The 26,553-nt window shown below is 33.0% G+C and overlaps 1 protein-coding gene across 3 annotated transcripts in view; it reads left to right on the top strand.

Annotated features, from left to right (window-relative positions):
* LOC142325612 (uncharacterized) overlaps nt 1-25,627 on the top strand; it is a 68,745-nt gene extending 43,118 nt beyond the window's left edge. The window contains exons 2-6 of one of the 3 annotated variants that reach the window (XM_075367579.1): nt 4,203-4,499; nt 12,293-12,487; nt 15,357-15,803; nt 21,784-21,908; nt 25,426-25,627. In XM_075367579.1, coding sequence (XP_075223694.1) covers nt 15,637-15,803; nt 21,784-21,908; nt 25,426-25,514 — 381 coding nt within the window. In that variant the 5' untranslated portion in view covers nt 4,203-4,499; nt 12,293-12,487; nt 15,357-15,636 and the 3' untranslated portion in view covers nt 25,515-25,627. Of the gene's footprint in view, nt 1-4,202; nt 4,500-6,535; nt 6,652-12,292; nt 12,488-15,356; nt 15,804-21,783; nt 21,909-25,425 lie in introns of those variants that run through there. The other 2 variants (XM_075367580.1, XM_075367578.1) reach the window with 2 other exon arrangements.
* The last annotated feature ends 926 nt before the right edge of the window (nt 25,628-26,553 follow it).

Below are 26,553 nucleotides of genomic sequence, written 5' to 3'. Positions count from 1 at the left end.
ATGTGTGTATGAAATTGACACACACTTGAAAAAGCTTGTTCATATTTTTTTAAATTATTCTTTTGGTTGAATGAAGTACTTTGAAATGTCATTATTGTTTGAAGACTGGTAGATTATCAGTTTTTTTTTAGAAAGTAAGATTAATTAGTTACCAAAATTATAGGTACCTTTACAAAAGTTAACCTAGCAGTTGTGTTATTTTTAGTTACTTAATTTTAATGTTACTTTATGCTCAGGTTACCAGTTGACTACAAAGGTGTTTATAGATATCCAGTTTACAAACTGGGAGTATGCCTTTCAGTCAAATTTTAAACAATATATAGAAAATTATTTGATTTTAAAGCATTTGCAAGATACTGCACAGGTAATGTTATCGTAAATTTGGTCAGAGTAAATTTAGATGGAGTTAGATGAAATGACTGTTACAAATACATATCTCTATTCATTTCAAGTTTTTTAGCTTGATATTTCCTAACAGTTTAGAAAATATTTTCAAATGACAAATGTATTATACAACAAATGTATAAATACATCAAATTGTGAATTTTTTATTCTTTGAAAGTCTTAAAATATTTTAATGAGAATTGATTCTGATTGCCTGTGATGTTCTGATGTGTGAACACATTCTTAATAATATTGTAATTAAATGGATAAATCTCAGAGATGATGCCAGCATTTGTAAATTGCAGTTGGGGCTTGTATAATTACATTCCCTACTTCAGTTTTGTCCTGTTTCCTTTAAACATTGACCTCAATTCCTTTCGCACTCTTCAACATATTTTTCTCTCCTTGCCTCTTCAACCTGCCCTCCCATTTACTGCTCTCTCATCTTATCCAAAATATTTTGTCTTCATTTTAGCTTAACTCAACAAAATAACAGCAGTACCCTCAAAGACTGCCTTTACATTACATCCAAATCTCCATTACATGTGCCATTCTTTCCTCACCCTTGCACTCTGGTACACACATTTTATATACTGCTTTTGAATTCTTTGCAACAAATTCTTGTTCTTCAAAGAAATGTTGTTTTACTAGTAATTTGGTGTTTATTCAACATCTGATATCCTTTGTAAATGTCTTGTTATTCACTCTCCAATAAGAGAGCAGTGTTATTTACACAAAGTAAAAATACTTGTTTTGGGCACCATTATTTTTGTTAAATAGTAACTGTATGTAAATAGTCTGTATTATTTCCTCTGTATTTTCTCAAGTTCTAAAATTATGCTAAATGAAATGAAGATCTTTAAAGTTTTCCTGCAATGATTTCATAAATGATTGTTTTTCTGCTTTTCATGAACCTTGATGATTTTGTCAATTGTTTGCCGTCTTAACCATTTTGAATTAACTTATTTTTATTTGCTGGCGAGAGACCAAGTAAGCATATTCTGTATGATTGTAAGTTTTACATATTACTTATTAGTTATGATGGTGATAACAATTTTAGTAGCTTACCATTGTGTATTGGTTATTTTAGACACTTGTTATTGAACAGGCTGAAACGTTTAAAAAGATGAAAAAAGCATTTCTTGACTGTTGGTGTGAAAATATGCAAGTTTACTGACTGACTAAAATCCACTTTGATTTTATTCACTTGTGTAATAAGAACTTCAGGGTACATACCCTCAGAAATGACAGATGATAAAGAAATGCAAAAATTACAAATAAAGAGATGCTATTCTACAAAAATCTAGTTAATATACATTAAAATTTGGAATTCTATTTGTTTGAGGAAATGGGTGTGTTCTGTGATTGAATTAATTATATGAAACCCTCAACTGTCTACAGCAAATTAGGTAGTTATCAAGTAATAGTATTAACAAAAGTTAAATTTACTGACAGCTGTTTATTACATGGCAATTTGCTTTTGTTAATGTTGATGTTAATTCTCATGAGACATCCCATGTAACAAAATATAAATGTTTTTACAATTATTTAATATGTTTATATAGCAATGTTTGTGGTCTATTGTAATGTTATATTCTTTCAGAAAATAAAAATTTTGTATACAGCCAAAATTATTTGATTAAAAGTATTTTCTTTGCTGTTTTTCATCAAACTAAATTATAAAAGTGCAACAATAAATCTATTTGTCTATATAATGATTAAATTTCTGTATTGAAATTGTGCTAAATAAATCAAGTAAAGACACATTCCATATATAATAGTGTATGTATTTGTACAGAGCAAGTCAAAATTATTTATTTACAATGCCATTACTATCTGTAAGCAAACAGGTTACCCCAAAATTTCACTGTTTATTATAGCTCAGGTGGAATTTGGTGAGGTAGCTTTACGATGGCATTTGGATGTAGTTTTGTTGCAGCATTCTTATGTTGTCTCTGGGTGTGTGCCAGCTTTTGCTAGATGGAAATGCTTCTATAATGGTTCAGATAACATGTCCGCTGTTATGTGCAGAAGGGTGCTTGATTGTGTCTTTTTGTGACAGCTCTTGTATAATCATGATGTTGTTCATGTGGATGTTCAGAGTTTGCATCTTTATGGTGTAAGTTCATATTTTCGTCTTGATGTGTGTGATAAAATTCTACAATTCTCTGTCCCAGTGGTATAATTATTGGTATGGACGTGAATGTCAAGTTCTTATTGTGGCATAGTTGTCACACGGACGACAGTGAAGTAAAGGAGCGGTTTAGTGCCCAGTATGGTTTGGATGGTCATATCTGTTGTTTGGAGGAACAAACATCGATGTTACAGTTGGCAGGTTTATTCCTGCCAATTTGTGCGATTGGATGGTCATCGGTTGACCATCCAGTGATCATCTTGATTGTGTTTGAGGTTGTTGGTGGCTTGAGTGATCGCTACCAATGTAATATTCCAGTTCAGCAGGGTCGTTTTCGGCACAGGCTGGAAAAAATGGACTGGAAGAAATTTGTGGATTCTCTCGCAGTTCTGTAGTTTTGGGCAGGAGTGTCAATGATTTGGAATTGGAGAATCTGGCAGAAAGATTTCCAGCGTCATTTATTGACATTGCTGAGTGCTCTACACCCTGTAGCTCCAGTCAAGAGGCAAGCACCAGTGGAGTAGGGTAATTGGTTATTGACTAATTTGAAACAATCTTGTTTGCTGTTTAGAGGGCATCTCAACAAGATTATGATCCTGAATTGTAGGCGGTACTTGTTGCTAATTGCAGAGAATGTAGGACTTTCACAAGGTACTTACTGCCGAAAACAGTAAGTACAGGGAAATAAAGTTCCACGGGAACTTTATTTGGGACACAAATGTAGAAGGGATGTTCTTTTGTACGCTCTCTCAACTTGGCATGGAATTATTTCAGACAAAACTGAAATACTACAATAACTGCTTGATGATTTACTGCCTGATTATAATGCAGATGGTGAATCTGCATTATATATCATTTCCAGGTGCATCGTGAGGTTAGGCAGCCGTGAGGTTAGTAAGACCCAGTCTAAGAGTTGCCCCCAGGGCAGTGTGTTGGGTGCTCTATTGTAGATTGTACAGTTTGACTCGATTCTGCAGTTGAGGTTGTCTAGTGGGTGTTGTATGGTGTCTTATTCTGACAATGAGATCCTGCTGGTCGAAGGACGCTCACAGAGGGAAATTGACTTCAGAGCCACTCGGACTTGTAGGATATTTAAGCTGTGGGGTTGTCAACATAAGATGACATTCAGCCTGGAGAAAACCATAATGATGTTCCTTTGGGCCACTTGGCTGCAAGGCGGCAAGCCCATCAAAAAAATGTTCAAGTTCAAAAGGAGTATCTTGAGGTGTTTTTTGACGAGATGATTCAAGTAGTACTTACAATGCATCGCAAAGGCCTGTAGTGCCTTTTCTGGTATTCGATGTGTGGTCAATACTGATTGTGGGGGGGGGTTAGTTTTAAGATCATAAGTATCCTGTATAAGAGTATAATTGTGAGGCGATGTATTTATTGGGATATGTTACTTAGGGCCCAACGCCTCTTGTTGTTAACAATGATGTGTGGCTATTGTACGATTTCAGGTGAGGCAATCTTGGTGATTGCCGGAGTGAAGCTGATTGATCTATTTGCATCAGAGAGCAATGATATGTTGCTAAGAAGGTTAGCAACTCAATATCCCAAACCTTCAGAAAAGGTTTGAGATATTGAGTAATAGGGCTATGCTTTATGGCAGGCAAGATGGGATGAGACATTTAATGGGTGTTTTACACTTGATCTGTTTTCTGATGTTGCTGGTTTATTACAGGATGCTTCTTGGGTACGACCAAACAAATATGTGATGCAGTTTCTTTAGGGGCAGATTGGCTCAATTCGGCTTAGTTGATTCCACGTTACGGCCGCAATGTTGCATGCTGGATGATGTCTTTCATGTTTTATACAAATGTTTGCTGTGTAATATGAAGAATACAGAGATGATTTGTCAGTTTGATATCGGGTCGACATTGGACTCTGTGAAAATTGGTAAAACCAGGGCAAAGAATACCATCATTGAAGAATATATGGTATTTCTTGTAAAAGAAAGGATTGCTGAATGTGTGTAAAGGTAGGGTACTGCTTGTTGTTTTGTTATGTCCTTGTTGTAGTATTAAGTGTTCCTGTTTTATATTCTTGTAATGGTATAATTGTTTTTGTAGCTCTTATTTTATTCATACTGGTGTTGTGTATCGTGTATTGAACTCAATCTTGACATAAACAACTGCATCCCAGGGTGTAGTTAATTATCAGCTCAATTAGTCCAGTCTTGTTAAAGACTGTTTGATACGTTTTTTCTTTGTATGGATAACATCAAATGATTAGTAGTACACCAATGTAAATTGGTGGCATCCTGACTGAGACAAGAGCAAGGCTGAGGTTTTAAATGTGACATGAGGTAAAGCCCATCAGGGTTAGATACAGAGGGGTTGCAACTGAAATCATCACATGGCAAGTGTCTTCTCCTATGGAGTCAGGATGTTACTAACTAGTGATTTGGGACAGCAAATTTGGGAATTTAGACAGAATTTGTAGAACCTAGAATCATTAATAATATCAGAAGTTTATATTAAAATGCTGAAGAAGGTACGAAGCTATATTAAAAATAAACAATGAAGGATTCTCATTAAGGGTGTTCTATGAATGACAAAGCACGGACCCAAGTCATGGTGAAAATTGCTAAGAAAATGAGAGATTTTCATTCATTCCTTGCATAACAAAAAAATTTATAAAATAAATAAACCTAATGGATAATTACCAAAAACACTTGATAGAACACATTTAGATTTTTGCATCTAGAGACAGATGAGAAATGCCATATATAAAACAAAAATACATTCTCATGAATTATTGTTTGCATTATGGATGCTGCTGAGAAACTTAGGATAGCCCTGAAGTACTATAAAGAGCTACAAAAGCACTACAGAAGGGTTTTGAATATTTGTTATAAACTGGTAGGTACGATTTACTGTATCGTTTCTAAACTGAATTCTAATTTTTCTAAACTTTGTTTGTTTTATTCTACTTATCTTGCACCTTTATGTTCAGAATTACATTCTCTACAAGTTTTACATGTTTATTACCCATTTAACAAAGTTATTGTAGATCAAACATAATAACGGGTTTTTTACTCTAAATTATTGATTTTCATCCCAGATTTCTTAAAACCTATTGCAGATGTTTTGATGGCTATTTTATTAAATTTTTAAGGTAAAAAACCAATAGAAATCACTAATTCTGCACCTTAATTATTGTCCTATAAATTTTCAGTACGACCTCTTGCACAGGGTTTGCTGAAATCCGAGCGAAATCATTCATTAACCGTTACTTACAAACGAAGCATTTTAGCCTTGTTTGATAAAATATTTTATTTTTTTAATTTCACAAGCAGGATAGGTTATGAAAATCACGGGAAAAGCTTTGATATACACAATCTATATAACGTGATCTCAATTTCTAATTTTTTTCTGTAGTATCCGTGAATCACCGAGGGTATTATTTCTGAAATAATGAGTATTACAAATCATATTGCTACGATTTGAACTTGTACTCGCGACTACGAAATCAGCTGATTTGCAAAGAACGCGTTCACAACTACCAACCCGGTTGGTATAATCTCAATTTAAAGAAAAAATATATGTAACGATGTATTTAAAATTCTATTACTTTTTAAGTTAACTTTTTAAAACATCAATTTTATACACAATAGCGATTCTACTAAAATAAGGAAATAAATATCTTAGACAAGATTGGTATAGTTTAAAACGTGAAAACTACCGTCAACAATATACTGTAATGACCAACCGTTCTTTTTCTATTAGAGCTAAATAACATATTAATAGTATAAAGAAAGGCTGTTTCGATAAATCCAATTATGCTAAACACATTTTATAAAATGAACATAATTACAGCCCGGATAATTTTATTTATATATTAGATTTTCCAACAATTTTGATAACACCAGCAACCTCAAAAAAATTATGTATATTTTTACAACAATAAATTAATAAAGGGACATATAAAATTTGAAGATGATTTTCTATTTAAATTAATAATTATCAAGTTGCCTAACTTGATTATCTAGTTGCTAGACTATAGAGTTACAAGATGGCTTGTTTTGTTAATAATAGTTTGTTTACGTTTTTAATTTTAATTACAAAAAAATCTATCTCCTGATGATGGTCAAATGACCCAAAACTCTAGTGATATAATATAAACTGTCGGTAAGGTTGATTCTTATAACCAATTATTTAACCTAACTTGCTACTTTATATATAAATATTTTTTCCGGATCCGAACAAATTATAAAATTTGTAAAACGAAATTGTGTTTAAAGTTCATATTAATTATTTAATCAAACACATGAAATGACGGTAAGGTAAATAAATTAATTATGAAATATTACTTCAAAATATTAACAGTAAAGAAATCGCTACTGAAAATCATTTTGAACATATACTAATATCTGTACATGTAAAGTGGACGCAGATAAATCATATAATTGTATTTGCATCAACAGAACAATATTGTTTCTGTAAAACTAAATCTTTTAATTGTAATATAAGCTGACGGGTAACTGATTATACAGTTTACTTTTTCATAAAGTATGCCTTAATAATGATCTGAAAGCACTTTTTTTATCCTAAAAGGTTATGTTTTTAAAAAGCCCACAAATTGGACTTTACACATTATACGAGAAAATATTTAGGCGTAAAAGTAATCGATAATGATTACAAGCTTAGTGTTTTATAAACATGCTTCAGAGTAAAACTGTTTGCTCAATTTTCGTAAACAAAATCAATTTTATCATCCGACAATAATTTTTCAAATAAAAAACCTAAAGGTTTTGCTTTATGGACAACAAAATTACCATCAATATAATGGGAATTCTGGCCACACAATCTGCAATGTTATGTTTAACCAAGAAGCACAGTGTGACAGTTTTATCCATATTTTAAGTTACATTGTTACAATCCAGCTGTTTGGTTCCTGTATATGTTAGCAGTTGTTCTTCTATCTCTGTATTTGAACCCTAATTTTTTTTAAATGCTGAACATTTTATTCCAGTCTACGTTATCGAATGCCTTTTCTAGATCTATAAACGCCAAGTATGTCGGTTTGTTTTTCTTTAATCTTCCTTCTACTATTAATCTGAGGCCTAAAATCGCTTCCCTTCTCCCTATACTTTTCCTGAAACCAAATTGGTCTTCTCCTAACACTTCCTCCACTCTCCTCTCAATTCTTCTGTATAGAATTCTAGTTAAGATTTTTGATGCATGACTAGTTAAACTAATTGTTCTGTATTCTTCACATTTATATCCTATAAAATTATAGGAACGTAAAATAGAACTAAAAAAGGAAAACGTTTATTAAGTTTGTCAATCTCTCAGTCATTTGTATCGTTAGAGAAACAATTTAATCACAGCCAGTTTTGCTTCTCATTCTACAATGTTACCTGGCTTTGCAAACATGGCAAATCTATTTCATAAGCTTTCTTAATTTTTTACTTATGTAAAGCAAACAGAAGTCTCTTTTGGCTAGTATTAAAGCAAGTAGCAGGTTCCATTTCCACGTACCGCTTCAAGCCACTAGGAAAAAACGTTTTGGGTCATATTTCAGCTGGTGGTTAGAGACCAAAGCAATTGATAAATTATGTGAAAAAAACACCAGCTTTTAATCTTACTTTTATTATCTGCGTGAATAATTTGACTGTTTACTCCAGCAGCGTTTAGAACAATGAAATAAATTACAGTGCTTAACGGCTCTGGGTACATCATAGCAGGCATACATTTGATCTAAGTGTCCATTCCAACTTAGTATCATTACATTCCATTTAGTTTTGCTATAAAACAACAATAGCTGTTGTTTTTTCTTCTAGCCCTATTTTTTAACATGTCATCATTATTAGACTGGAGAGTAGATAAACACTTTCCCTTCTGTTATTCTAATTTTAATTGTTATTATATTATTTATAACATAAAATCAAAATTATTTATTTTTCTGAAATAATTATAAAAATCATATATTAAAATTCAAGTAAATATTAAGTTAAAAAACCTATGATTTAAATAGCGGGAGTCGACCAGATCCAGAAGAGTCTTGCTAAGTACAATGAACATAACAAGAGTGTGACTAAAGAGCACATGGTTCAAGGCCAACCAATAGTAGAGTTCAGAGCTGTCACCCACATAAATTTAAAAAAAATATAAAATCTCTTAAGATCTCAGATTGTCCACAACTAACAAAGGATAAAAAAGTAAACATACGTATCGGATCGCAGACTAACTTCTTTTGATAGAGGTCTTTTTTATTCAAGAATATAATTTTTTAATACTTTCCAAATGGCACTTTAAGTATCAGTAGTATTAATTTAAAGCTGTCCTAAAAAATTATTTACATTCAAAAAGTGTGTACTCTGTAGATAATTATTTAATGGCAGAATTGCATATTTGTTTTTCTTGTTTTTGCCATTGTAACTTACATATATGATAAAGCTGCCTATTCATTGAATTTTTGCTGAAAATTATGAAAACCACACGGTGCTAAAAAAAATAATTTTTTTTGAGGATGTGTATGTGGGTTGCTTTTCTTAGGTCTTTAAAAAAAACTACATTTTTTCTTATATATTTATATCAATATAGCTTGCTTAGGACTTCTATTATAAGTAGATTAATTAATTCTTATTTAAATAATGATGTGTATGTGTTATGTTGTAGTGTATTGAAAATATATGTTATAAATTTTTATTGTAAATACTAGCTTTATTTTAGAATTGGTTTTGTTTGGGTGAAATGCTGTGACACCTTCAAGTTGTACTGCACATGCAATTTATTTTTATGTTAACAGTAATGCATCGTTATTTGGATTCCTGTCTTTTTTATTATTTGTTAAGATTACATGTGACTGATATAACCTACTTTAACAAAATTTAGAGAATAAACCTATTTTAGTTTTCCTTGCTCATACGCTTTACAAAAATTAGTAATAGGACAACAAATTAAATAAACCTGTTTCTCTTGTTGTAAAAGCACATTTTTTAATTAACACTATATTTTAGCAAAAAATTCAAACGATGAAATTTGAAACTAATAGAATTTTATATAACTTTCACAGAATACTTTTTGCACTTTTGAACTGGGTTCATTCCTTCGTTTTTCAGGAACAGTTATTTGTAATTTTTGTTTTTCATAGAGGATTTTAGCGGATAAAAATGTAAGCGTGTAAACTTTAAAACAATTATCTTATAAAACTTGGAAAAACTGTGCTTTTGAAGACAAAAAAAAATACCTCCCTTAATAGGCACAGTATTGAATCGGTTTAAAGTGGTTGTTAGTCCTCTAAATATTACTTAAAATTTTTATCTTAAACAATTTTTGATATGACCAATCCTTACAGCAAAGGATAATCAAAATGTTGCTTCAGCATGCTGAAAGGGATTTTTTTCTACACTATTTTACATTATTTGACAGTTCTTTATTAAGCTAGTCTTTATGGATGGTCAGATCTTTGGAAATAATTTAATATTATATTTTTTGATGTCAATATTTCTTTCTCTCTTTCCTTGTATGATAATCTTGGACAACTTAATTTCGATTTTTAGGCTAAATAATGTTTGTATATAAACAGTTGCACGTATGTACAAACATAAAACTCAATAAATTATATGTTGATACAAACATCTTCTTACATGACAATTTTTTCATGTTTAAAAGATCTTTAATGGCATTTTTAGGAATTTTATAAAGTCTTGTAAATTATTTATACTTTTTGAGATTTCATTAAGAACTCATGTTGAAAATAAGGAAAATTGTGCAAATTCAAAAAAAATTTGGTAAATGCTGTTTTTAAATCCTGTTTTTTGATTATACAATTTTTTAACACTAATTTCAACTTAACAATTTATTATATGTAATGCTTTAATACAATGTATATGTGGCTATGTCCTCATTGAATATTACGTAACCAGAACCACATAAAAGGAGGCGTTGGCATATTTGTAAGTCAAGAGCTGTTGAACATAATAGAGAGTCACAACTCAAAAACCCTTGGTATTGAGCATACCTGTGAGGTTGTACCGTAAAACTAATCATTAATAAGAGTGGCATTTTCATAGTTGAAATTTACAAATCACAAGGTAACTGAAGGAATCCAAGATGTGATCACAGAAGTTCTTGAAAGCTTGCCTGTATGGAAGAAAAAAATTATTGTGATGGGGATATCAACATGGACTGCCTTGAGCCCAGCTCAAACATCACCAGGCTTGACTTACCACCCACACAAATCACTCTACATAACAGAACTTCTATAGATATGAACTGCACCGATCATTCTATAGCTGAACAGTTAAGTAATTTTTACTTACATCTCAGATTTGCAGGACAAATCCACTCCATAGATATTGGAAGGAATAATATCACCAGGATTACAATCAAGCAAAGAAAATACAATGATAACATAAGATTGCTTAAATATCTCAAAATCAGGGTTCTAGGGATTGTAGAATTAACATAAAACAACATATTACAGATAAAAATAACGTAGTGAACTTACATTCTAATTACCAAGATTTATGGTTTCTGTGGGGAAAAGTAAGTGATAATTAAAAACTACTAATTTCTTGTTAGTTTAGAGTCAATTACATCGTATTGCAGCAAGAGTTTTGAGACTTGTTGCCAGGTGAATTGTGCTACTTACATTATATGTTACGTGTGATCTGTTGGATATCACATTGATATTGTTGGATATATCACATTGTTGCAGGGGATTTATCATGTAAGTTATTTGTATGTCTGTTATGTTAAGTGATATATCCATAATGGTTGTAGGTGACTTGACTTGAATTTTAAGTTATTCTTGAAATTGATGTAGCCATTTTCAAGTATAACTAGGGAAAGTGAGGAGTGTAGTTGTTTCCCAATGATTTTTCTGAACCAAATGTGTGATTGCTTAAAAGCATGCCAGGTCTATTAAAATGCAGGCAGTAAGTATTAAGCCATACAAATGACACTTTCATTCTGTTCATTAAGGAACTGACTACAGTGAATATTGTACTCTCAGAGTACAAAATATTGCTAATGGTGCATCTTTTACATCAGGTCGTTTATATATGTCTCGCTTAAAAGAAAAACTGGGATAGATAATATAAAGAAACTAATTAATTACTCCTTTTTATAGCTATTATACTTACTCCTCGCTATATTATATTACTCCTTTTAAGCTGGAAGCTTAAATATAAATTAATCAATGTATTATTTATATATTATATTCAATTTATGAAATAAATTATTGTAATACAAAACTAACTTCCTTGACACAATAACAAAAGAGAAGTTAGCTTCAAAATCAATAAATAGCTAAGGAGGATTTATAGAATTCAAAATTCTTCTAATTTTTATTATTGTTTACCACTTGATTTGACCCATGTGTTTTGCCTATATGTTTGTTTAATTATAACTACAAGGCCAAAAATAAATCGTATATATGATCCTAAGTGGATAAACAGTATTTTCAGTATCGATTTATTTTTATCAAAAATAGTTGTGTTTTAAGATCTGCTACGAAATTGAATGAATGAATTATAGTAGTAAAATTTATTTTATAATTATTGTTACTGTTCTTATATATTGTTTATTAATATTTAAGAAAAAAATTTACGATTTCTTTACGGGCAGTATGTTCGATCAAGTATGTCCCCCTCAAGTTCTCAGCTGAGGGGGACAGACACACATACAAATGCCCTTCAGTAGGGTAGAATTAATGGAGAAGAAAGATATTAATCCAAGTAACTTAAATGTTAATTTCATTCAATGTATAATGATATAAATTCAATAATTTGTGTGATTCTATGTAATTATTTATTGACAGGTTCATGCAGTTGATCCTAGTAATCAAAGAGGTATCGATATATTAGCTGCTTTACTAGCAAATTTCAGAAATGGAAAGACTAATACCTGTTTCTTGGACTCATGAGGAACATGGTCTCCAGGCATGGACTGCTCTATCATATTTATTATATGTAAATAATAATTTATCACGCGCTGCATATTTAGCACAAAAAAGGTAATGGAAACAAATCAACAGTTTATTCATTATTAGCATTTATTTGATATATATGTTTATTTATATATGTTTATTCATTTTAAATATATATGTTTTTTTTATAGATTTATAGATTAGCTTAACCCTATCACTGGTAATGTACTACTTTTGACTGGCAAGCAGTTTTTAAGCAAAAAATAACCTATTGAAACAGTAATAAAATTAGTTTTAATGAACCAGTCAGTTTTAACTCATTTTATGTCATTTCAATCACAAAAATATAGGCTGTAATTAAACATAAAAATCAATTTACTTAGCTTTTGCAACAAAATCAGTAGTAAAGTCACACTCAAATTTCCTTTTTTTTATAACTACAGAAAAAATTCATTTTTATAATCCATAAAAAAGTTTAAATAACTTATAATTATATTATAATTTCCAGGCTATACAAAACACCTTATATCCACATGCGTTAATATAGAAACTTGAAGGAAAAAAAACATAATTAGCATATTTACATAACTATATTTATGTTTGGCCTAATTTATGCTTCATTCCCTATTTATCACGGTCTGTTTCAATGCATCTGTTCTTTTATCATATGTTTTATTTAAAATTATTGTGATGGGGATATCAACATGGACTGCCTTGAGTCCAGCTCAAACATCACCAGGCTTGACTTACCACCCACACAAATCACTCTACATAACAGAACTTCTATAGATATGAACTGCACCGATCATTCTATAGCTGAACAGTTAAGTTGCCATAATAAAAAAGGGAATCCGATAAGGATGTTTCCTACTACTGTTACTTTTTAATCTTTACATAGAACTAGCAGTTAATGATGTTAAAAAACAATTTAGATCCGGAATAACAGTGAAGAGATAAAGATGCTACAATTTGCTGATATAGTAATTCTAGCTGAGAGTAAAAAAAGATTTAGAAGAAACAATGAACGGCATGGATGAAGTCCCACACAAGAACTATCGCATGAAAATAAACAAGAGCAAAATAAAAGTAATGAAATGTAGTAGAAATAATGTAGATGGACCACTGAATATAAAAATAGGAAGAGAAAAGATTATGAAGGTAGAAGAATTTTGTTATTTGGGAAGTAGAATTACTAAAGATGGACAAAGCAGGAGCGATATAAAATCCGAATAGCACAGGTGAAACGAGCCTTCAGTCAGAAATATAATTTGTTTATATCAAAAATTAATTTAAATGTCAGGAAAAGATTTTTGAAAGTATATGTTCCGAGCGTAACTTTATATGGAAGTGAAACTTGGACAATCGGAGTACCTGAGAAGAAAAGATTAGCTTTTGAAATGTGTTGCTATAGGAGAATGTTAAAAATCAGATGGGTGGATAAAATGACAAATGAATAGGTGTTGTGGCAAACTGATGAAGAAAGAATCACTGGGAAAAACATAGTTATAAGAAGAGACAGACTTATAGGCCACATAATAAGGCATCCTGGAATAGTCGCTTTAATATTTGAGGGACAGATAGAAGGGAAAATTTGTACAGGCAGGCAATGTTTGGAATATGTAAAACAAATTGTTAGGGTTGTAGGATGTAGAGGGTATACCGAAATGAAACGACTAGCACTAGATAGGGAATCTTGTAGAGCTGCATCAAACCAGTCAAATGAAGACAAAAAAAAAATTTTCTTCAATATTTGATATCATAGTTTCTTTCCCAAACGGACTGATTTCAATCCATTTTACATCAGAATAATATATAATTTTATTTAGAAATAAGATAATATAATTACATAAAAATATGTTTAAAAACAATATATGATAATGCCGTATTAAATAAATTATGTTTTAATTTTCTTGGTATTATAACATTCTGAAAATTCTGCAGATTCATAATAAAATTGCTGTATTTATTCCTAATTGAACAGGAAGGTACAAACAGTTCAGTATTATTACAGTTTGCAATAGCACAAAAAAATGAATATTAAAATTGTATAAAACATAAAATATTTAAATTTAAGTGTTCAACACAAATAGTAAAATAGTAAATGTTTTCATAATTAAGTCATTCATATATTAAATTAAAGTCAAGAAGAGTTCCAAGAGACCAACAAAGCCAGAAACCAAAGAAATTAATAATATAAACTACATAAGAAAGAAATTGGCTTTTGATGCTACTTAATTGTGTAATGCATTTATATATCAAGTTACTCATTTGAGTTCAGAGAAATTAAAACCCCATGCTTGACTTAGGATTCAAACCCAAGACCTTCAGGTGAAAGGCCAAGATGCTATCACTCCACCATGAAATCAGCAGAATAATAATCAGTTTTAATATTTGTCATTTTAAAAAAAAAATTAGCAATGCATAATGGAAAAAAATTCATTCTATTAAGAACCCAAATGTAATTTTTTGTCTTTCTTTTAGCTATGTAGTGAAGAAAATTTTGATTGCTTAGGTTGTGAAAAGGAAAATAAAAATGAGGGAGCCGTACTTAATAATGGAAACATGGAATGGTATATTAAGACTAGATGTCCATGGCAGGTGACTGCATGCTTAGAGAGAAAATGATTAGAAACTCATAACATCTATACATTAAATGATCAAGAAGTAGACTCATACGCTTTTATATCTTCCTACCCAAGAAATTACCAGCAATAACTTTATTTAAAAAATTACATTGTAAAACAGCAGCATGGTTTACAAAAAATGATTGAAAATACCTAGGTGTCAATAAAAATTTAAAGAAAGCTTTATGCATTTTGTTGTACAAAATTACTTGAATGGATTTGTATTGATTGTTTACTGTAATTTTTTTACAAGCAAAAATGAATATTACTTTCTTAAAAATTTTAAAAACTTTTTCAGCGAGTTATAATTTGTTTTATTTTATTTGTTGTAGATCCAAAAGATGCTGCTTCTAATTTTTCACTTTTGTTAGATTCATATATTAGAAATAATTATCTGAACAAAACTAAACAAATTTCTTCAACCGTCTCAGAAACTGCAAAAACACCATCTCCAGTGCTGGGAAGAGAAAATTCATTTAGTCGAGGGATATTTGCCACTGAAGATAATTACCCTTTAAGTGAATTAGTGAAAATATTACAGAAAAGAAAAGAAAACGTACAAATAGATCAGTGTTGAATAAAAATGAAATAGATATTCTACATAAATCAGTTATGAGCAATACCTTGAATTTAAGTAAACGTAAACCAAAATTGTCTGTCAGCTTATCATCATTAAATCATTCTTACTTAGATAAACTGAATTCATGTAGGGAGTTAACAAATTGGACAATCCGGATGCAGAATAGTAATAAACTGGAAATACTTGGCCAAATTTTGTTGTAAGTATTAATTTTTCAAATTTTATATGGTGAAGGGTCACAAATTACTTGCTGCACACTATCTCATTATGTCTTTCTTATGGTTCTGGTGTTATAAACCTCTTGAGGCACAAGAGGTGCCAGTCGATATTTCTCTTATATGCTGTTTATTATACAGCATATACCAAATCCCTAGTGAACAGAGTAAAGGTGGCACCTTCTGTTGCTGAAATATCACCATTACTTCATCTGGGCTTTATATACCATATTGCAGCAGTAAGTCGGCTCAGTGTAGTAGACAACTGAAAATCACTTCACTCCTCACAATTCATAGTAACATGCATGACTTTTTAATTTTTGGGTGTTATTTCTAATAATAGGCGACATTTTGTTTCATTGAAGATGTGAGTGACCCATTTACTGGAATTCCTAGAATTATATTTATACAAGATAATGAAATAAGTCAGCTGTAGTTGCTAATCTACTTTTCTTGATATTTTCTTTTTACAACATTACTTTTTTTAAACTTATTTTAACCATCTTAAACTTTGAATTTCAATTTTCTGTTATTTAATTGAGTATTTATTTATTCTGGAATTTATAAATTGAATGAGAAAACATTTTTTCCTGGGCACACAACGAAGTATCATCATCAGTGCCAGATAAAATATTTACATAGTCAATGTATATATTTAGAAGACACAATTAAAATTAATTAGAGACCTAAACAACAGTAATATAAAAACACAGATAAATGTATGTATATATAGATTAGTAAGATGGTTTATTTGGCATTTCTCCCACCACCACCCATTTGGTTGCCCTAAAGCATAAAATCTAATAATAGTGCCACTAACGGCTACTGAACCTTGAAACAGTTTAGCGGCTTGTGTCCTAACTAGCCTGCAGAGCTAACCTAAAAGCATGAGCATAATAAGCATGGAACCATACACCACTTGCTTACATTTCCCACTGCCCACTTGACATATATCACTAAAATCTTATCATATATAAAAATTAATCTCGCCGAAGACAGCAATTTGCTGCCATGCCTAGGCCGCTGAATGCCAGCAAGTACCTGTCCACGATTAAAGCTCTTGGAGCATTAATCTGGCTGGTAGCCAGCCATATCTCTCAGTTAGCTTCCTACAGCAGCGCAATAGGAGTCTTTTCTCTTAGGTACTGATGTTGGTTGAATGGTTGAACAAAGCAACTGCATCAAAAATCCCACATGGTCCAACAATGCAGCTTTCGCTGCTTGTGAGTGGTCAATTTTCTCCTTGACCTCTACGTTCCAGGGTGGCCTGATTTCTGGCCTCCCCAAGAGCTGGGCAGTCGAACATCATGTGTTTATTCCACTGAACCATTCCGCAGATGTACAGCTCATCAGCTGCCAGGCAGAACAGACACAATTATTGGTTTAAATTTACATGGTTGGAGAGCACTTGGGCTCCCATTGCCCTTAAAAATGAAGGAGAAGCATACCATCTCCCCCAGATTCTGTATAAATCTATACAAAGATCATCCCGTAATCATGGCATGCCATTCTTAATGCTACACTTCCATCATGAGGCTGTAAAGCCTCCTCTGCAGGCGGGAGATGGGCAACTGTTTGAAATTTAGAACCGGTACATTGAAATCACCATTCCGGTTTGGTACAGGCCAGGCTTGTAACTGCATCCCACCAAATGCCTCGGCCTCCCTGCCCCTTCGCAATTAACACATGGCTGCTCAAACTTTTACCATTAAATCGATTGGAAGGGCCTTTCCCAATACAGTGGTAGCCTCACAGGAGGTTGTTTTAAAAACATCAGTGCATACAATTAAGGCTCTGCGCTGGGCACTACTTAAATTTTGAAAAAGTGTTTAATTTCTTTCCAACCTATGTGCCCAAACAGACACTGCATAAGAGGTCGTACTTTCGAAGACATTTTGGTACATCATTTACAAATAACAGCTTGACAGTCTGTAATCCTTTCGAGCAATCTTCCTTGGCTTGTGCATCACAGGGACAGCGTCTGCTGCTACTTGCCAGTGTGGTTGCTAAACAGTAACTTCTTGTCAAACAAAACACCTAGGTACTTATGAATTCGAACTTGGCTGATTACAGAGCTTTTATACTCAATATGGGGATTACAACTATCATAATTTGTGTGCATCCTTGAGAAGCATAAACTTCATGAGCACAGAAATGTTTAAATTTGTAATGTCCATCCAGCCCTCTGTGGTTGACATTGCTGCCTGCGCTCGGTCTTCTAGATGCGGTCATGAGTTACCACGAACTAACAGAAGAAAGTCATTGGCGAAAGCCTGGGCCATGACCCCTCCAGGGAATGTCAGTCCCAAAAACCCATCAAATACTAGGTTCCACAGCAAAGGACCGAGAATGGAGCCCTGATGGCTTCCCCTGATGATGGACTTTTCCACAAGTAGGTGAGCATCCTTAAACAGAGCTGTGCGATCAGACAGGCAGGCCATACTATGCTCTGCAGGGCTATGGGAATATTGTGGCGTTCTAATTCGTAGAAGACATAACATAAGGAATGAAATTCTGCCTCTATGTCAATAAAAATTGCCAAAATATATTTACAGCTGGCACCTTCCACCTCGGCAAGAGCATTTAAGATATAATCCTCAGTGCTAACCCTTTCATGAAGTACTGACCTTGATTTAAAAGTGAGTTCATATCAATGTTTTTCCAGTCGTTCCACAACCAGCCTTTCAAGCAACTTGCTGATTGCCGGCAAGAGGCTGATGGTTCAATAACTGCTGATCTCACTCATCCTTTCGTGATTTTAAGAGCACCCTCACCAAAGCCACGTTCCAACAAGTTAAAAAGCAACCCCAGCTTAGGCATCCCAAGAACAGCCTGCCAAGCACCTCTCTTCTGACAGGCAGTAGATGATAGAAAATATCCGGGTCAAGTTGATCAGTCCCCGGTGCCTTTCTCCAAGAAACCATTTGATCTATATCTACAAATTCCACAGCCTGTATGCCAGGGAATGGTGTCTCACTTGCCCTAATGCTGACTTCTGCTTCATCCTCCGGAGCTCCTGGAAACAGTATCCAGGAACGCCTGGTAAGTTGTCACAGGTGTTAAGTGTGGTCACGACCACCAAACATACATCGAACACAGCACGTGCAATGGCTTTGGCTGGTAACATGACTTCGTGAGTTACCAGGGGTCGCGTTGCAAGGGCTCGCACATGGAGTCTTGCCAAAACTTGAGTTTTGGCAAGACTCCAAGGCTTCCTTGATGGCATGAACATAGTAATTGTGGGTGCACCGGTAGATCTGCAGACTGTCAGCACACACATCATTAACGGTATCCCCATTTTGGGTCAACGCTGGTATCTTCTAGCAGACCTAACTCTTGCATGCAGCACACTGGAGTCAGAGTACCATCACTTTTTCCTGGGTTTTTGCCTGCATTTAATAGACGGCTTTTTGGAAGCAGCATTCATGACAGCTTTAGGCACTCCGATCAGCGGACTGGCCACTACCTAAGGGTCTGTCTGTTGGCCGAGGCCACTGTAGAACCGCATCGCAGCCAGTCTTGATGACCCAGCCGAATTGTTCATCCATCAATTCCACCTCCTCCCAGTGCTACATGCACCATTCCAATCCCTGAAAGGCAGCCTCACACTTGCGCTGCAGCCTGTCCTGATCCAGGCCCCTTAGGTTATAGCGACCTGAATCTGGAGCTCTTGGACCACCTCCGTAAGTGATCTTATAGATTATAAGCCTTTGATCACTCACACTGGCCTCAGGCCAAACAGTCCAATTACTTGAACACATAAGCAGATCGTCCGTCACCAATGTGATGCTGATGTAACTTTTCCCCAGATCGGAAGAGAAATTTAGCAGTTGTTCTGCCTCATTAAGCAAGTAGAGGTTTCTGGCTTCAACGAACTGTGTGAGACCAGCGCCTTGGGTGTCAGTGAGTGGTGAACCCCAGGCAGAAGACTTGGTGTTAGCGTCCAGAGAAACCAGCATTCTGGTGCCCAGGAGACCGTCCAGAATCCGTCTTGACTTCGCCAACAAGTCATCAATACTCCATCCAAGCTGGAAGTATCCCGATACCAGTACAACATTGAGCTTATCCTTTGTGACTCACACAACAGTGAGTTACTCATCAGAAAACTGAGGCATCCAGAAGACACCCAATGAGGCTGAGCCAACCACAATCGCAGAGCAGCCATTCCCCACGAGAATGAATGACATTAACCCCATGGAAGCTGACCTGACCACCCTATCCCTGACTGTACAGCTCCTGGAACAAGAGAACCTTGAGGTCCTACTCCTCAAGGATTCTCATGGTTGCATTGGTGGCCACTCAGGAATGGTGCAGGTTTAACTGCCCCAGGCGCAAGCGATGAATATGGTGACGACCGTCCTCAAAAGCTTCCCCCAATTCAGATGTCGCCATATGCTGTATTATGCACAATCTTTGCCCAAGCTATGTTGTGCAACCTGCATTGTTTGATCCAACCTGGTGTCTGGCATCAAAGCCTTTCACTAAGACACAAGGAACGCACTTTGCAGGTGCAGTCTTACTAGGTCAATTAACTGCCCTGGACCCTGCAAGGGTGCAATGACCACACATCTCTGACTGTGCTGCACAGTGAAGAGAGGTGTGACCAGACCCTGACATTTGAAGCACCAGGGTACCTCTGTATGGTCAACGACCCTGCAGGAGTCCCACCCATATACATAGCATGGATAGATGTAATTTAAAAGAGTAATTTAAAAGTAATTTAAAAAAAGTAATTTAAAAGAACAAAGTTAACATCCACCATATGCCATTTGATGGTGCAAAAATGACTGACATTTGTCAAGTATGATTGTTTAGATGGCATCTTGAGAAGTTTTAGATTCATAAATGTAGTTACTTGTTTTTAGTGATTGAGTAAAGCAAAAACATTTTAGAATTTTCTGAACAGTGGATAAAATTGAAGTTTGAGCTGTTATAAAGTATTTTGATTAAAAAGTTTAACGGACATATAGAAAGAGTTAGATCCACTTTAAGGAATTATTTTCCTTCTATTTTCAGTGGTAAAAAAGTGGGCTGCCTAATTTAAGTGTGGTCATACATCCATTCATGATGCCCAAAAATACTATCTTGGACAAATCATTACAAAAATTCACAATACCATATTAAATGATTACCAATTAAAGTTTTACTAAGTTGCTGGCATTGCAAACATCTTGATAGACAGTGTCCAATACATTTTAGATAACAGTTTTGATATGAAAAAGTTTTCTGCTTGATGAATGCCGTATTTGTTAATAGTCAACCAAAAACTCATTTGACTGAAGACTTCTCAAGAGTATGTAGATATGCAATTCAACTGAGTTTCTTTTAACATTTTATAACAGATGAAACATGTATTCACCATTACATACTAGAAACCAAAGTGGGTGGGAGCAGGTGAATGTGTGCCAATGAAAGCAAAAATGGTTCCATCTGTAGTTAGTCATGGCTATGGTTTTTTGGGATTCTCATGTGCCTGTATACACATCTCAGATGTTGCTACAAATCACATTGTACTGAGAATATTAAATACATAGAACATTACTGGTCTATTGAATTTCAAGGTGACTAATATTAAAAAATAAATCCAAAATATCTTTCTTTTTTATCAGACTAATAACTTTGTCTAGACCTTTCAGGACGTTTGTATGCTTTACTCAGATTCATAATTATGAGATGCTAGTGTAATATATTACGAAAAAAAAATTAAAATATTTTAAAAATATATGTATTTGTATAAAATAAATTAAAAAAAAAGATTTATATTTACATGATGTAGTTTATAATTTTTTATCACATGTAGTCATTAAGTATAGTTCTTTTAAATTTTAAATTTTTTAAATTAATTCATTATCAAACTAAATTTTATTACGTCTTTGCTTATCAGAATTTTTACTTTATAAAATATGTTTCATCTGTTATTCTGTTAAATTGATGTCAATTTTAGTTGTTTGTTTGATTATTTAGACCTACTGGAAGATTAGCCAAAAAAGCCTCAGCAGGTGTAGTTGAGGCAAGAATTAATTCATCTATGGTTAAAACAAACAGAGGTACATTTATTCTTGTTGGACCAATGAAAAACCATGATGATGGTATGTAGAGCTGAATTAGTAATGTACGCTTTTAACACTTTATTTAAAAAGCCTTAGGATAATGTTAGCCATTTGCAGAAATGGATATTATTTTGTCTAAAAATGTGATGTCTTTCTATTAATTTAACATTCCAAACAGTAAATTGTATGGTAAACTCTTTTCTTCAGGAGTCTTTCTATTAAATATAACCCCTCAGGTTATTTGTAATGTTCTAAAAGTATTAGTCATTGGCTGGTGGCAATAATGTTTTAAAAGTGAAGAGGTATTTGAAAAGAATTTGGAGAATATTGTAGAAGTAAGGTAAATTTAAATTTACTACTAATTAGAGGATGTCTGGAAGTTTTGTATTTGAAATTTCATACTATCCGTGGTATCTAGCAGGGGGCAGCCTGCAGAAATGAAAAAACAAAATCACTTGCAGAAATATATGTATAAATAAGCCAATCATCTCATTATTCAGTGTTTTTGCTGATTACCAATATCATAATTAATAAATGAACTATGTAGAGTAATAAATTAACAGGTTCCCTCCCTGTGTGTATAGTAAACTTCATCTCTTTAAACCAGATTTTATAATACCTGATGTTTCTCAGGGAGTAGCGTCATGAATGAATTGATAAGTGTGAGGTAAGGTAAGATGCCAGTGGTCAAGGTCAATTTGAGTGGTTCTTGTAGAATACTAAAATTCAGAATGCTGGATGTGTTTCTCTTCATTTAGTTGGCAATATTTTGGTGGTTAATACTTAAAAAAAATTTAATGTAGTTGTAAACTGGATGTGATGATTCCATATAATCTGGAATGAATTAAGGTAATAGTATCCTAGAAAATAAGAGTATAAAGGAAATTATGAAATGCCTTTGATTTAACCCTCGAAGCGGTAAGTATCTATGAAATCGACAGGTATAAATTGCAACTGTTGATTTTGTCGACAGATGATCCCGCTCATGTTTATAATTAACAGGTTAGCCAATCCTCTTAACTGTACTGTCCTCATTTTAAACAAAATTCCCTTTTTTCTCATAGTATACCATATTTCTGCTGGGAGCACTTCAGCTATTTTCTGCAGCAAAGAAAATTGAGGTAGCATTTGCATGTTAGCTATCATTGTTTACATTTCCGTGTTGTGTTTGCAGTTCATTCTTGTGTTTATGTTTAAAATATCTTGTTTATTGCTAGTTATAGGTAAGAATTTCTGCTAAAAGAAGTCTCATAAAAGTATATTATGTGATCCAAGTATTATATACAAAACATACGTAAACTCTGGAGCGGTCATTCATAACCTGTAATATTGTGTTGTCTGAACTTCATTTATTTTAGTTGTCCTCTGTACCATTTTTAGTGTTAATAATTTTTTTTGCCTCGTTTAGGTGTATAACAACACTGTTTATATTATAAAAACATTGCAGGTAAAGTGTTACATGATAGTGAAATAGACAATTATATTTTAAATAGTGAAAATGAATCTGACATTGATATTGAAGACCCTGATTTTGTATCGGAGTCTGACATTAATTCTTCTGACTCAGATCCAGAAGATAATGCTTTCATGCATTTAGCCTCATGCATTTAGCCACTGATTAACGTCATTTTTAAGTTCATCATCACCCACGAATTGCTTACCACTCAAAAAATTCTTTCTATTTCCCAAACAAATGGTAATCAGAAGGAGCTAAGTCCAGACTATACAGTGGGTGATCGTAAATTTCCCATCCAAATGTTCTCAGTAAATCACATGTCGGACCCGCAACATGTGGATGTGCATTATGATGTAGCAGGACGATGCCGTTGATCAGCCGCCCACATTGCTGATTTTGAATGGCACACACCGTAACTTATGTAGTTTCACAGTAGGCTTCTTCATTTATAGTCGCTCTATGTGGCATAAAATCAGTCAGCAGTATATGCCAAACCAATTCCAAAAGACTGTAGCCATCAGTTTGCATCCAAATGACTGTGGCTTGACCTTTGTTGGTCTGGTTGGAAATTGAGGATGATGCCATTCACTTGACTGCTGTTTTCTCAGTGGCGTTTAATATGAAATCCATGTTTCATCGCCGGTAACAATAGAATAAAGGAACTCATCCCCTTTGTTGCGTAGCGCATCAAAAATTCCAAAGCAGATTCCATTCGGATTTTTTTGTGATGTTCCGTTAAGATGTGCGGTACTCAACATGCACAAGCTTTTCTGGAGCCTAAATGGTCGTGAACAATGCAACCAATAACAGCTTTTGAAACATCGGGAAAAAGAACGGCCAGGTCAGAAATTGTTGAGTGACGATCTTTTCTGATTTCATCATACACATTAATTCTGTTATTTTTAAATTTTTCACACCATTTTTGGATGTTTATTTCATTCATTACATTATCACTGTACACAGCAACCATCTGCCTATGAATTCGGCTTAATGTTTCACTGGTCTAAAAAACTTATGAACTCCAAGTATTGCAGATTTGGCGGCAACATCGATCTTCCTATTCATTTTATAACAATAACTCACATGTAATCAAAAGATACTACAGTGCGACAAATTACAGACAACAATACAGTCTGTATATTGCTAGCACGGCCATGAACTACACAGGTTCACCAACCTTAAGGAGAGAAATTTCCCAACTGTCTTTACTTTAGAGATATCCCTTGTAAATATATAAGTATTTAAAACCATTAATAAATTTTTCATTTTTTTTCAACTGTTCTTCTTTTTTTACTGATTGGCCCTTACCTTTGAAATGTGCCTCATTACTTCTCTCTTTAGCTGTTTTGCTGTACTGTACTGTACTGCATTATTCTCTAGACAGCCAATGTTCCATTGATTTTAATCGGAATTATTTCCTTTTCAATTCTTTTACCACAATGTGATCACTTGAAACATAAAACTGTATTAACATTATCGGTGCTGTTAAAATACAATTCAGTTCAAAAATTATTTCTTACTTTTACATAGATTTAAAGTAGGATTTAAATAAAAACAATTAAATTTTTGTCAGGAAAGTTGATAAAGTACTTATATAACAAGTAAAACTTATTCTTATCTTTTAGAAAAGTTATGCAGTAATGAAGAAATGGATGAGAACAATCTGTACTCTTTATTTATAATTTTCTACTCCTATAAGTCTTCTTAAAATAAATTGAAACTTTCTGCACTTAAGCAGAAAATTACAATTTTATTATATACCCCCCCTCAGTTTTATCTGACAAGATTTATATAGTCAACCAATTTTTCTATTCATTGACCAGTCCTTTCTTCTTTGAATGATCATATTCTTGTTTTTAGTTTAGAATAAATATATTATTGGAAGCACAACATCCTGAAAATTTCAGTTTTTAAAATATATTTAACTTTATTAATATGGAAATTTGTAATTATTTTTCATAAAGCGAATTGTTTTCGCCGATAGTACAGTCTTCAAACCTTATTTAAAAGTGAAGAGGTTAGTTATAATTCTGTAACTATTACAATAATTCAATAACTATTTATCTAATCACTAATAGTTTAATCACTTTTTTCTTTTAGGCACACCTAATGAAGTAATGATGCAATTTACCAATGGATTTCCAAAACACTGGAGGAAAGTCATTAGAGAAAGCAGATTATTTGGATAGATTATTTCTTTATTTTATATAGATTTTATGTATATTATATTATTTATTTTTTCCGTGTTTGTATTATATTATTAAATTTTGCTTGAAGAAAATAATATCGTATTTTAAAAATAATGAGGATAAATTTTGTATAGTTTTTGTAATTTTATTAATTCTGAAAAATTAATTGGATTAATTAAAAAAAAAAAAATATATATATATAAAATACATACACAGATTAACAAATTAAGAAAGTTACAACTGCAGAAAGCGAGTAAAAAATTTGTCATTGTAATTGAACAAAAATATCTGAAAAAATAACAAAAACTACAGAATTTGTCGTCATATTTTTTTGAAATATGATATTCTACGCCGTTTGCGTAAAGTTGTTCTATTTTCAATAATGTTTTTGTCATTATTTTTTATCTGCTGTGGTCGCAAGGTTTCATAAAAGCAATTTCTATTTAACCACATTAGCTTTAGCTGTTCTAATTTTAATCTCTAATTTTAATGTTGTCAAGTTCCTAGAAATATACATTTCTTTGCGACCACGTCATTTCCTCTGCTCGTTCGCATTCAACAATTTTTATCTGTCTTACGTAACTCTTTTAATGGTCTGTTTGCTTATAATATTAATTTTCGATATGTTTTTTCTTACCCAAACTTCCCGTCTATGCTAATCTCTTTGTCTTACCAATACCAGCACACTAGCTCTTGTTGTCAACACACACACACACTCTTCGGTCTATTGCCTTCTTTGTTATCCCCCTCTTCTCATCACGCCATTATTTCTTCAGTCCAGAATAGACTTTTGTAGTGTGCGGACCCAGAACTCGGTCTTCACTTCACAGTTATTAATACCAACTATTGTTATTATCAAATCGACTTGTAATTAAACACTACCTCAGAATTATAGAAAACATGTGTGTGACACAAACAATCATGGATATGAATGTGTTGGTTGATAATATCTTATATACAATTTTTAGCAACTTCCAAGAATGTTTTCTATTGTACTCCATTGACTCTTGTAACTGCACAACCTTTTGATTTCATTTGG

This window comes from Lycorma delicatula, chromosome 5 (assembly GCF_047948215.1).
Source record: "Lycorma delicatula isolate Av1 chromosome 5, ASM4794821v1, whole genome shotgun sequence".
Classification (NCBI taxonomy): Eukaryota; Metazoa; Arthropoda; class Insecta; order Hemiptera; family Fulgoridae; genus Lycorma; species Lycorma delicatula.
Note: the sequence above shows the minus strand (reverse complement) of the source record. Positions and strands in the feature narration are given on the sequence as shown.